This window comes from Passer montanus, unplaced genomic scaffold (genome assembly GCF_014805655.1).
Source record: "Passer montanus isolate IOZ18808 unplaced genomic scaffold, ASM1480565v1 scaffold18, whole genome shotgun sequence".
Taxonomy (NCBI): domain Eukaryota; kingdom Metazoa; phylum Chordata; class Aves; order Passeriformes; family Passeridae; genus Passer; species Passer montanus.
Window position 1 is genome coordinate 10,977,268 of NW_024365381.1, and position 14,112 is coordinate 10,991,379.

At 39.5% G+C, this 14,112-nt stretch overlaps 1 protein-coding gene across 1 annotated transcript in view; it reads left to right on the forward strand.

Annotated features, from left to right (window-relative positions):
* The first annotated feature begins 614 nt into the window (after positions 1-614).
* The window catches only part of LOC120500283 (cytosolic phospholipase A2 epsilon-like), a 33,812-nt gene continuing 20,314 nt past the window's right edge, over positions 615-14,112 (forward strand). Inside the window, exons 1-6 of the mRNA XM_039704928.1 lie at positions 615-641; positions 1,077-1,112; positions 7,061-7,133; positions 10,824-10,960; positions 11,780-11,911; positions 12,521-12,561. Coding sequence (XP_039560862.1) covers positions 615-641; positions 1,077-1,112; positions 7,061-7,133; positions 10,824-10,960; positions 11,780-11,911; positions 12,521-12,561 — 446 coding nt within the window. The remainder of the gene's footprint in view (positions 642-1,076; positions 1,113-7,060; positions 7,134-10,823; positions 10,961-11,779; positions 11,912-12,520; positions 12,562-14,112) is intronic.

The following is a 14,112-nucleotide window of genomic DNA, read 5'->3' on the forward strand; positions in this document are numbered from 1 at the left end:
GAATACTCAGCATGTGTTGAGGTTGCTAAATGCAGCAGAAATGCTAAATGTAGCTTTGGGGGTGCTGCAGTCATTCAGTTGTGGCATCACAATTAAGTCACCTTGCTGAACTGCAGGACTTACCTGCCTGAACTGTGCTGCTATGGGAAGACTGCTACAGGTATTTGAGTTTATGGTTTGGAAAGAAGCTGCTGACACCTCTACTATCCTGCAGCATGATGGTGGCAGTGTAGAGGTACTCTGAGAGCTGTGATTTAATTAGTCAGAAGCACTTTGCTTGGGGGCTGGAGCTGTTGCATAAATGCAAAACTTCATTACCAGTAGTATTTCAAGAGAGCAATATCTGGGCAGAAAGGGGCTTCAGCATCCTCCCCAGACATCACAGTGGGTAGAAAAGGAATTGCTCTTCATTCTGCTGACTCAGTTGAGGTGCTCTAATAGGCTGCAGGAAGCAGGGAGGTGACTGCTTAATGACTGGAAATAATCAGGGGGTGGGGCAGGAGAACCTTGTCATAAAATCCCTATTCCTCCTCCCCTAACCTGCATGAGGAGTTCCTGCCAGCCGTACGACTCAGTAACCTTTAACACTGGACTTACATGCAACTGGGGCTGCAATGGGATCAAATTTAAGTACAAGTGAGGTAAGCAAAAGAAGGTGATAGCAAGTGTAAAGTGGGTAAAATTGTCTGGTGTTCCAGTGAAGCTGGTCACAGAGGAGAACAAGTGGTTTGTGTTGTACGGGCAATCAAGGGAAATCAAGTTTGCTGTTCCTCAGATCTTGTTGCAAGGATGGCTTTCCTAGTCTAGGCTTTTGCAGAACGTCATGGCACACTTGTGTTTTCAAGACATATTTTAGGGATAGAAAATTGCTTACTGTGCTTCTGCTTCCCTGTAAAAAAAAGGAAATAATTTGGAAGAGAGTTGTGATGGTGGTCAGTAAAGCACCTAATGATGTAGTTAAAAAGCATAGCTCTAAATGTGTCCTTGAATGTGAGATGTTTTGACATGTCAGCCTAAAGTAAGCATTTAACATGCAGTTTAGTTTTCTTAACTTTGCCTTGTGTTGTTTTTCCTAGACTTTTACGAGCACCTCAGCACCAGCGTTGAGAACGGTAGGTAGCAATTAGCTGGCCCTTCATTAAATGCTGTCCAGTGCTGAATGCAGATCACCAGAAAAAATTTTAGGAATTCAGTGGCTCGGGGGAAAACTGTGTTGCAAAGTTTACTGTGTTGAAAAGCTGAGCTGTGACTTCAGCTCTGTAGATGGAGCATTGCCACGGCTTTCCATAAGCTTTAAATAGCCCGGCTGCTGTTGGTGTCTGATGCTTATGTGTTGCACTTTATCTGGGCTGGTTTGTACTTCAACTATAACAAATTTTTAATTACTCCCTTCTTTTGTGTTTTGATTTCTTTGGATGAAATATTCCGATTTTCTTATATTTTATGCCTTCATAAGAAGAGCTTTTATGTGGGTCTTCCAGTTGTTCCTAGTGCTCTGGTATTCCTTGTAGCCTTTCTTTGCAGTGTAATGGTCTGTCCTAGAGCTTGCAATTCTCTGTGCAGCACAGCATTCACAGAAAAAATGCTGGAATAAATGTGGCGAGTTCAGTCTTCTGACAAGCTTGATCTTATCAGCCTAGTAGGAGTGGGAGTAGTGCCCAAACTTCTCTGAAGGCAAAAAAAAGAGCAAAAGGTGCTTTGTAAAGGCTGAATTGAGGATTAATTCTTTGCACAGCCCAATTAAAAATGGCTGGACAATTAGCAGGCATTTATGTTAAGAGGTGTTAGCATAAGGGAAAATGTATCAGATGAGCTCCTATGAGCCAGTGAATGGGAGCCATGGCAGCAGGATGAGGCTGTCCTCTGGTACTTGCAGTAGGTTTGGGGCTGCCAGTATCAGTTGAACCTCTCTGGGGATCTGTCTGCAAGATGAGCTTTTGCTCCTCCTTGTGTGATTGGGGACTTTCCAGTTTGCATCACCATAGGGAAATCACAGTAACACAGACAATCTTTCAAATGGCCGTAAATTCTCTTTGCCTTGTGGAGGTTTGCTGTTATTGATAGTATCTGATGCCTGTTTGTGCCTGAGAGTCACTTTTTTTCTCTGTTCAAAGTGAAATGCTGTGGTAGGAGACTTGGCAGAATTTCTTCAAAAACTAGCTTCTAAAATGATGTTTAGGTCTCTCTATGTAGTCTTGCACCCCTAAGAAGCATGCTAGAATCATATAAATTGTTATTTTGAGTTCTAGCCTCTGTTTTGAAGATCAGTCTGGTTTTTATATCCGGAGTGTTTTTTACATTGTTAGTTGGTCCCTAGGTGAGACTTGCACAGTTGCATGGCTTTAGATTGTTGCTTTTATCTTCAAGGTGTTTAGGGTGGCAGAACTGACATGAATACCTACATGAGTACCTACAGGTTAGAGTAGGACTCAGAGCCCCTTCTTTCTACCCTGAATCTCCAAGGTTCACAGAGGTAAAATTCAGGAAGGACTTGAAATTTATTCCTTTTTTTTTTCCCATTAAAGTTGGTATTTATGATAAGTACATAAGCCAAGTATACTTGAGTTGCTTATTGTTACTCAGTGGCTCAGTCAAGGAAATGAGTTTTCATTGTCAGAGTGAGTTTCAGGGTAACTGATAGGAGGTGTGGGTTTTCAATTTGAGCAGCTATATACATTAGAAAGAATATGTAAAATAGCTGGTGAGAAAAAATTGTTAGTGCCCTCATGCTGACAGTCAAAAGCGTAACACTTTTGAGATAACATAAATTACTGATAAAGACTGGTGTGGTCTTGAGGAAATAAAACCTGTTGAACTGTGGGAATCCTGGTTTCTCAGATTTGGATCCATTCTAACACATGTCCAGCTGTGGAGCTGCAAACAGGAAGAGGAAAAAAAACCACATGAAAATTGCAGTCTGAAGCCACAGAAGCTTTGCATAGCTCTTGGAAAGAAGCAGCCAATGACTCAGTGCTGCTCCATTTGTTTTTATCCTGAAACAAACTTGGGGACTTCTACTGACTTGATAAGACCCAGCTACAGGGTATTTTAAAATGGGTGAAATACATACAAAATAGCAGTACAAGGAAAAGTGTTTGTTATGCATTTGACTTTGCCTGAGGTGAAATCCTGCCTGCCTTTGAGGCTCCAAAATTCTTTGAACTTAAAAGGTGCCACATACCTGACCCAGGTCAGAAGCAAGGCAGTGATCTGTGTTTTAAAGCCCTGCTACTCTTTCTGACAGGGTGAGCGATTTCTCTGTTGCTTTTCACAGTTTTTAAAGTACTGATGAGATTTATATTCCTGTTTGATGAGAAACGTAAGGGAAGAGTGCTTTCCCCCAAATACACACATGCTTTGATAAATTCTTAATGTGACTTGGGAATATTTTACTAGTTTCACTCTTTTCTCCTTAAGAAAAAAATTCTGTGAAAGACTTTTAGCTTGGAACTTTACTAAAATAGAGCAATTTTAGAGACCAGTTATATAATTCATTCATATAGATGAGCACTCATGTATATGAACACTCCTATTGACTTCCCTTGGACTAGATATGTGAGGATTGCACAAGTGTGCCACAGGATTTAATTGAATTTTTATCTGACGTAGGACGGTGTGACCAAGTCTTGCATTTGCAACCTCATATATTTAAGTAATTTCAAGAGTGATCATTAAAATGCCTGGCTTGTGTTTCCGGTTTATGAGGTAAGATTCATGTAGCAGATGAAATAAATATAGAAGCTGAAAGTTGAAGTGTGTGTAATGACTGACTGTAATAACTGGCCTCAGAATTTACCCAGTCTGTGATATGGTCATCATCACATAAAGGCAAGGATGTGGAAGCCCTTGCCAATTGCTTAGAGATTATCCACTTTAGGACAAGATTTTCTGTGTGACTTTAAGTTAGTGGCTGACAGCTAGGCCTGGTAATGAATTCAGGCCCCTAAAAGTTAGGAGTTGTAAGGTTGGACTTCCAGGACTCTAGTATGGGAAGGCACTCCACAACCCAAAGATGAGCACTGAGGATCATTTCCATAAGTTTGGAGAGTAAGATACACCAGAATGGAATTGTAAGACCTGAGCAGAGAATTGCATAAATGGTAGGTCCAGGTAACACAGGAACAACTTTCACACTTCCTATCTCCACGTGGCACTTGGCTGCAGGGAGATATTATCCACTTGAGATTCTCAAATTAAGGGTCTCAGTGCTTGTTTTCCAAGAGCTGAGTCAAGGTTATTCTTTTTAAATGGTGTAAAGGTCAGTAATTAATAGAATTTCCATGGAATGGGAAACTTGTACCCTAGTCCATTTTTCTGTAATCAAGGAATGCAAGCCTTCTTCTTTCTGGATAAGAGAGATGTTCCACATATTCTGAAATAACATTTCTGAGGTCAAAAACACTTACAATTTATTGGATGGGGAAAGCAGGGACCAAACATAAATGTAAAAATCATGTCAGTTAGATGACAGGGGTAGACAAGCCTTGGCTGCTGGTCCTTGTGTCTAGGAGGGCTTCTCTATTTTAACTATTACTATTTTATTAATTTATAAAAGTAGTTGTAGCACTTCGGCTGTATAGTCTGGGCCCGATATTTTTGGTTGCTTTTGATTGGAGACTGTAATCCTTGTTTGTTTGTTTTTTCCCCCAAATAACTTATTTCTTTTGAGTCTATCCAAGTTTTCCTTTGTGGACACGTTTGGAACCATGGAGCAGATAGAGGTGTGATACAGTCTTTGTGACAACTGAAATGTCCCACACTTGACAATCCCAGGGCTTGCAAACTGTACTCTGTAAAACTGCTCTGGCTGAGAGACTGGACAGGCCAGATAATGTAGAATAAAAGTGCCCATATCAATGACTGCTCTGAGCCTCCTGCTGCTGTCTTACTGCCTCTCAACTCTGCATCTTTGGGCCCCTTGTCAACTCAAAGGGAAGTGCAAGATGATAGTCTGGGGATTACTCAGGTTGTTTCTTGGAGGCAGTTTGTGTTGTCTTCTGACTTTTCAGAGGTGCTGAGGTTTTTGCTGGTGAGGACAAGGACCTCCTTCATTACATTGGTTTATTGTCCAATGTCATGTTATGGTCCCAGTTGCTTGATACTCTGGCAAAGCATTGTGAAGCACTCCAGGATAAGTCCTGTGATACTGCTGAAAAGATGTAATTTGGCAAAATGTATAGCCTGTATGAAGGAAATAATAGCAAGGTACATTTTATTAGTTAACATCAGTGTATAATTTTTGCTTTTGCTGCTTTATGATAAATACAGGCACTTCTGATGCCTGAATTAAGCAATAATGCCCATGGGTTTGTGTTAGGACACTCTATTAACTTTGTGAAGTTATAATAGATCTAGGAAAATAAGAGAGAGGATTTATAGATGGAGGTAGAATCACAGAATATTCTAAGTACGAAAGGATCCACAAGGACCATAGAATCCTGGACCTGCACAGCACCATCCCCAAGAATCAGACCGTATATCTGAAAGCATTGTCCAGACTCTTCTTGAACTCAGGCTGGTGCTGTGACCATATCCAGTGCACAACCACCCTCTGGAGGAAGAATCTTTTCCTAGTATGCAACCTAAACTTCCCCTGACCCAACTCCGTTCCATTCCCATGGGTTCTGTCACTGGTTACCACAGGAGAGATCAGTGCCTGCCGCTCCTTTTCCCCTCGTGAGGACGTTGCAGACTGCAATGAGGTCTCCCCTTGGTCTCCTCCAGGCTGAACAGACCAAATTACCTCAGCCACTCCTCATATGGCTTCTCCTCAAAATCTTTCACCGTCTTTGTTGCCCTCCTTTGGACACTCTCTAATAGTTTCCTGTCTGTCTTGTAAATATACTACAATATGTACATAAAACTGCCCCCAGCACTTGAAGTGAGGCCACCCCAGAGCAGAGCAGGACAATCCCCTCTCTTTCCTGGCTGGTGATGCTGTGCCTGATGCCCCCCAGGACACACTTGGCCTTCCTGGCTGCCAGGGCACTGCTGGCTCACATCCAACTTGCCACAGACCAGGATGCCCATGTACCTTTCCTGTGGCACTGCTTTCCAGCATCTTGTTCCCCAGAATGTATTAGTACCTTGCTCTCACCCAGCTGGTACAGATAGAAAGATTAGATAAATTTTTTGGCACATTAAAACCTGTTTCTGTTCTAAAACAGAACCAGTAAGTGGAAAGCTAAATATCAATTTGAGCAAGTATTGAGAGAAATCATATTTGTACATAAATTGGTTTTAAAAGGAAAGATGGTATATATGAAAGAGGAGATATTAGCATGTGAGAGAGAGTAAGAAGGTAAGCAGGCATCTCAAAAGTGAAATGGGGAAAGGGTTAATTTATAGCAAGAGGAATATGAAGATCTATTAGTATGAGCTGTGAAGGTTATGAGTTATTATAGACTTAATATCTCTGAGCTCAAGGTTTTTGATATCTAGTGGGGTTGTGAGTTAATTCCCAAGATCAACTCTGGGATGATTTTTGTAGCTGTCTGCTGGGGGTCAGAGCTGAAGATGAGATGTTCACCAGAGTCTTCAAGAGAAGTATCTCATCACTGTCAGCTACATTTCTATTTTTGGCTATGTGCAGAAGTTTGTGCTGGTTTTGGGGCTTGTGCTGGTGCATGGTAGACAGTTCTACTTTCACAGCTTGTGTGACAGTATTTGGTGTCCCAGAGACAATCTGTTCCACTGCAGGCAGTGGTATGTGAGAGGTGAGGACACCCACGAGTGTACTTTAGGGGTGTTTATTGTGGTAATGAGGGAGCAATGATCAGAAGATGCGATCTTTATAAAATCAAACTCTTGGCACCTACCATTAACTTGAGTGATTTTGAAATATATTACTTCTATTTCAGGTCTGAAGAGAGTTCTGTGCCAAAAATCTGTACAGATTTTTGACTGCTCTACTTGGTTTGATGAATTGTATTGTCTCAACCTTGAAAACCTTATTCTGTCTATGTCCTTAGAACTTCAGGGTTACAGCAGTCTGTGACAACAGTCTATAATAATAATGTCTTTTTTTTTTCCTTTTTTCCTTTTCTGAATTTTTGTGCAGGCACCAGTATCTCCTTTCAACTTGCTCACTGTAAAAATACTAAGAGTGAGGAATGCCCGGAAGGCAGACTTGCGTGAGTACTTCTACTGTTGCTGGATGGTTCTTATAACTTTTTAAAGAAAATATTTGGACAGTGTTGTTGTTCTCAAACTGTGTACGAATAAAAGCATATATTGCTGTAAGTCTGAAAGAATTATTTTTTGTTTCAATACTGAAACATTGCTTTTTCCTTTTAAATTTAAAGGGACTGACTCAAGAAAGGTGATGCATTTTATGTCTTTTTTTCATATCTTACTGTGTGAGATATATTTCCTACCCTTCTGACATCAGACTTAACTGCTGATCTGAGGTCTGGTCTGGAAACAATGAAAATCCTTGTATTTTTAAGTAAGAAACCTGAGTATTTCCTACAGAATTTCTGTATGGAAGAAAGGAGAGAACTGGCAGATGTAAAATCAGCAGTAGCAAGAAAGTCTATTAAAAGAAAATATTTACAAACAAAAACATTCTATTATTTCTGAAGAATTTGTACATATGCAGGAAGTGATGACATCCAGTCATCATAACTGATGATGATAACATCCAGTGTGTCTTGGAATTTAACTTACAGAATGGAGCCATTTAAATAAAAAAAAAATTAACAAAGCAATACTCTGAGCACTTGACAGGAGTTTGTGAGAGATAGTGATGGGAAGTGAAAAAGGATATCTAGAATTGAGATTTCAAAAGAAAAAGGTGAAATAAAGACAAAGAGAATTTGAAAATTCAAATCTAAAGACCACATGAATAAATCTGAAAGATATAAAACAAAAACTTCACACTATGTTTCCTAAAATCTTGCTGAACATGGCCAAAATCAATTTTCTTTTGGTATGCTCAGAATTTCATGTAGCGCATCATAGTTTGTAAGAAAATTTTAGTTAATATAATCTATATTTTGATATAGATTTTAACTTGTGTGATACGTCAAGAATAGAGGGAAAAATTTAGCAGAGTTGGATTTGGTGGTTTCCGGCAGGAGGGTTGTGGTTAGATCACATGGAAGTTGTGTTTAACAACTGTAGTTTTGAATGACTGATGACTATCAGGGAAGAAATCTCTGCTGCTCTTATATGTGGTATTTGGGTTACTTAAGCTTCTTCCACAATGTAATACTACTGTATTACATTACATGTGTTACTGCTTATTTCTCTTTTGCCTTTGGTTCATTAGACAAAGTGAGAACACTTTATAAGGTGTAAAGTTAGGGATTTCTTAAAGTTCTATTTTTATATACAGAAGCCCACATTCCATGAGTTTATAGTTGTATGCACAACTTTTTGTTTATCAAAATCCAAATTTTAAATGTCTAAATGGTGTTTTGCACCAACCAAATATGTGATCTGACCAGGCCACCACTGCAATTGCATCTACAAACCCACATGAACAACTGAGTGTGCATTTCTGTATTCCTTTACGTCTGTGCTGCCTGCTTGTGTTTCATTTCCTTGTGGTTGTCCTTCTCAGAGCAACTTGCTCACAGTCACTCCTTATCTCTGTGAATCATCAGGTTCTTTTTTGCCTAAACCTGTTGGTATGTCTGCCACACCATATGGCTTTCTTACTTGGTGATCTAGCCTCAAGAGCAGATGAATATCATATCTTGATCCCCCTGAGATGCCCCAAATTCAAAATATGGGCATCCCAAACACTTGTTTAAAGTGTATCTGGCAGAGAGATTTGTAAGCTTTTCAGCAAGGGTATTTTCTCAACAGAAAATTTATTCTCTGAAAAAACTGTGTTATTGGGAAAAAAACTTGTCTGTCCATTTCTTTGTAATGGGAAGGCTATTTCAGGCAGTGTTTACTTTTACTGAGACATCAGTAATGCAAACATTTCAGCTAGTTTTCCTTGAAACCTTAGTATTTTCAGCTGTGGGAAACTGCCCCTTTTCTACCTATGTCTAATAGTAAATTTATGAAGCTTGTTACAATTCAGAATTAGCATTTATTTCCTCCATTGTAGCTTTCCAATTTTACTGGTTAAATCTTGGTGTTCCCTATGACTATTTTTCTCTTACGTGTATTTTCTCATTATTGGAATGTTTGCGCTTTATTTACTGAAGTGAACATTTCTTCTTGTTCATTGACTCTCATGTTCCTATTTACTTTACTAGTGAAAAATAAAAATACTTTGAAAGTATTCCTCCCTAATGATGTTTCAGAACAAAATAATTTTAATAGATTGGAGTAGAGGCCTGAAAATCTAGACTAGGTTTTGGACCCTGACATTGACTGCATTATGGGATCTTGGACAAAGCATAGAATTATAGAATGGTTTGGGTTGGAAGGAACCTTAAAATGACATCCCTGCCATGAGCGGGGACACCTTCCACTAGATCAGGTTGATCAAAGCTCTATCCGGGGTGGGGTATGGTCTTGAACAGTCCCAAGAAATTCAAGTTTTCTCAGTGTGCTTATTTACGTAATCCTTATATTGCTACAGTGAAGTAATCAGAGTGTCTCATCCGCTTTGAAAATGGAAACTGCAGCATTTAATCATCATTAACCATTTGCATTTTCATCTGCTGAACATCTGATCAGTCACAGTCTTCTGATCAGGTGTGGCTTAGGTCTCTTTCTGGAAATGCTTTCCTTGCCATAGTCACAACCCAGGTTTTGCTGATTGTGATAACATGGTTAACAACAAAATAAAGGCATGGCTTGGCTCGTAGGAAAACCTAAATCTGTGATTGTTATGGAAAGATAAAGAGGAAATACATGAAGTAATTGCTGCTAATGTAATGTAATAACACTGTTACACGTTTTGAGCATGATGCAGGGATTGACTACGAGCTGAATTATTTGGCCTCCTCTGACTCACAAGGATGCTGTAAGAATCAGGTGACTAGTTGAGCATTGCTGATGTGAAATAGGGACATTGCATTACAGGTGTGAGAGAAAGGCCATGGGCACCTGTATCATGCTTCTATTAAGTCTCATTCCCTGGAGTTCTCCCTCCAATTTGAGGACTCAGAACATAGGAGAAGCTGATGTCTTCATTGGCACTCATGGCTTCCTTCCCCAAACATGGCTGGTGGCAGCATCTTTCCAGTCTGCAGACAGAGTAGTAGGAAGGAATTGAACACACAGTAATTTAATTATGATGATGAAATGGATTTTGTTTTCTGGAAGAACTGCTGAGGAGCACACATCTTCTAAAACTTTGTCAAATATATTAATGAATAAGCACATTGAATAATAGGCACGTTGTGACTTGTGATAAGTCAAAATTTTCAGCTTTGATGCAAGAACATCAAAAGAAAATCTTTCACCAAAAGAAAATCTGTTCTTCAGTTAAGCTAGCATGTTAATAAAGGCTTTCATTAAACTATGGTACAAAATCTGGGGAAGAAATTATAGGAAACAAGTCTCTCTATAGCCCAGATGGAAGGTTGTGAGGTGTGCTGCTTGTCCCAGCCATTTGGATAATCATGAAGAGCAACATCTACTGCCCGTGGAGGATGGTGCAACTTCAAGTATAAAGTAACATTAAAAAAAAAAAGTATGTCTGACTAAGAGTGAAAAGGTGGAAATGGGCATTGCAAATGTGAGAATGTCTGTTCTCCTGTTAGTACTTCATTGTATTATTTACACCTTATCCTGTATATTTTAGGAAGAAAGCCTCAGCTGTGCTATCTTTGTCTCATTAGGGTTAAATGGGCACTGTGCAGTAATTCTTTCCCCGGATACATTTTAACTGTATTCATCTTCTCCCTGCACAGTCACCCTTTCAGATTGCTATGTGACACTGTGGCTGCCCACTGCCTCAGCAGAGAAGGTTCGGACCAGGACCATCAGGAACAGCAAAAACCCCGTTTGGAATGAAGCTTTCTGCTACAAGATTGACCGCCGTGTCAAGGTAACTGACACCAATTCTTTTCACCATTTGGTGTTTGCAGGTAGTCATTAGGTTACACAGAACTGCAATAAACCAATACATACATAGCTAGTTCCAAACACAGAATGTTAAAGATTCCTCAGGAAAAAAAGCCCTGTTGCTTACATCCTCCTTAGTGTTGTTCTATTCCCCTTATTTGTTACTTAAACACGTGCTATACTGCAATAAGAAGGAATTAAATGCTTTTCAGAATACAACCTTTCTATCCTATCCCCAATCTTGACATAAACAAGCAAAACCCAAGAAAAAGATCACATAAAAATAATAACAAAATCACTCAGTTCTAGATATTGTGAAAATCCTTTAAGCCATCTTTATGTACCCATGACTGTTTTATACACTTAGAACCAAAGGCCATAAAATAAATGTGGAAACGTTTAATGCAGTTATTCAAACACGTGAATGCTGATTTAGTGCAGTTGTTTATCACAAACACATGAATGTTCTGCAGAAACATTTAATGCAGTTATTTATCACAAACACGTGAATGCTGATTTAGTGCAGTTGTTTATCACAAACACATGAATGTTCTGCATGACCTGTTTGTCTTGTCTGCCTGGGGAAATGAAAGCTTGCTTCTTTTTTGTATGAAGAGTTATCAGTGATCTGACATCTAATAAACCCAAGTCTCTCTCCTTTTTCTCTTTCCCTTTCTCCTTTTTTCTCCTTCCCATAAAACTGGAGGAAAAAGGAAAGAAAACCTAGTCTAGAGGTTTTCCCGCCTTATGGAGCTCTTAGATGTAGTAGTAACTCCATTATGTTCTTAACCTCTTTGTGCAGAACGTGCTGGAGCTGAAGGTGTGTGATGAAGACACGGTCACCAGGGATGATGAACTCTGCACAGTTCTCTTTGACATAGATAAGCTCACTGTGGGACGTACTGTGCGCGTGAAGTTTCAGCTGAATCCACAGGTGAGCAATGGAATTGGTGAGAACAAAAGGAAATCCTCTCCTTCCATCCCAATAGGTCCTTTTACAGTGTTTCATTTTAGGAAACATCTATTTAAGCTGTATTTTGCTGCAATTCTAAGAAATTGTGCTTTTTGCTAGCTTTTGTTTAGAACAAATATCTGTGCTGAAAGTACAGGATGGAACTATCTACAACTAGTTATCCAGTCTTCATCCTTGTGATATATATGATGTTTGTTGGCTCTTGGTGTAAATTCTGAATTTTCAGATCTTTTTAACTGTAATGGTACTAAAGAGGCTAATTCTTTTTGTTTTGGGAATGAAAATCTAAACAAATGGCTGTTTCAGCAGAATAGCAGTTCTTATGCATGCAGATGTGTTTATAAAGCATTTAGATTCAAAAAACTCATTTTAGCAACTGCTTTTTCAATATCTAAAAATTAAATATCCTCAATCAAAAATGGTTTGGATATGGTTTTCTTACATTCTGGGAATTTTCCTAAATTCTATTCTAAATGCATATTAAAAAAAATTTATGTAACTGGTATGATTAAAGCTGTGAAGAAAAATAAGTAATCAGTCTTTCTTTTTTTAAAAATCTCCTCTCTTCAGGCACGTGAGGAACTGGAGGTGGAGTTCACACTTCAGAACACGTGAGTAGAGTCCTTAATTCTTAATAAAGTGTTATATTCAGTATAAAAATAGTTTTAAAATCTGGTTCATATGTGGTAGTGCTTCTTAAACCTGCAATGTCTAAAAGCAGTAGCTAGATGTTTTCATTCCACTATAGTAAAATGGAATTTTAGAATACATAATTTTAGATTTCAAATATCTGAAATGTGATTTTTTTCCCTGTTTGAATTCTGTGTCTTGGGCAGCAACTTCTTCCTGTTCTTTTTTCTCATTGAGACAATGAGGTACACAAGGAAGTATGAGAGCAATGAAAATATTCAGGAAGTTTTGACCCTTAGGAATGCCAAGCCTAAATGCCCTAATTACCTCCTGCTTGGAGAATCTGGTTTTTCAAATTCACAACATTGTAAAATGCATTTCCATGAACTGATCTGTTCAATTCATCTGGCTACACATGGGGAACTGTGGTAGAGAAAGGAACCAAATATTCTGCATAAAGTAAGGTCCAAAGACCACTGTGGGATTCTGGGGACTGAGGAACCAGGAAAACTGGAGCAGCAGCAGTAGCTTCACTTGGTAAGCTTGAAAGATGCTGGTGGAGTTTTACTATTTAGAGGATGTACTTAGAGAAGGTACTGCTCTTAGATGGTACTTCTGGAACCTTCTGAAGGCATTTGGACACTTCAGGAGGCCTAGCAGGATAATCCTTGGGGTGGATACTTTGAATTCCTGACAGCAGGGGAAATAGGAACTTGCTGGTGTAAGAACAGTGTTGAGAACTGGAGAAGGAAAGATCTCAGTGTTCACACACAAAAAAGAGCTATAGAAACCTCAAAATCTCATTTTACAGCTCATGGAGACTCATCAGGGTGGATTGTTTGCTGTTTACTGTGCACCAGAACTGGCAAAAGGCCCAGCAATACCAAGACAAACTGTGCCTGTCACATTGCAGGAGTGTCACGACATCAGTAATGGCAGAGGGGAAGCTGCAGTAGGCATCACAGATATCCTGTCCAGGGTCCTCCTTCTTTTGCAATTTACAGGACGGGTTATGGAGTTGATAGAGAATCAGACTCTTGATAATCCTGTCTTTAATGGGCGAGGTCCAAGCAGGTTGTCTGGCTTGGATGTTGTGCACAAGTGGGTTTGTGGAGGCTGGAACTTGTCTTGGAGCATGTGTGCCACCAGCTCTATGCCAAACTCTTCTATCTGACCTTATAGCTGATTGACTTTTCCTGGAGTTGTATTCAGTAAAGTCAGAAAAGGGACAATTTTTACAAGTGATGCCTGAGTAGGAATTCTGCTGGTTGGAAGATGATGGTTGGAACTGTACCATTAAAAATGATCCTCTGCAGTCTCAAGGGAGAGGTTGTAAAAAGCATGACAGTCATGACTCAGTTGGTCCAGCAAGAAGGCATCTGATCTACTGTTTTTTAATTCATAGTGTGGTTCCTGAGTGACCAATGTAATCGTTGTGGCCTGAAGAACTCCACATGCAAAGGCAAGAAGGTGCTGCATTATAAGTGAGGGAATGTCCCTGTCAGCTCACAGTAGGACTGAGAAAAATGGGC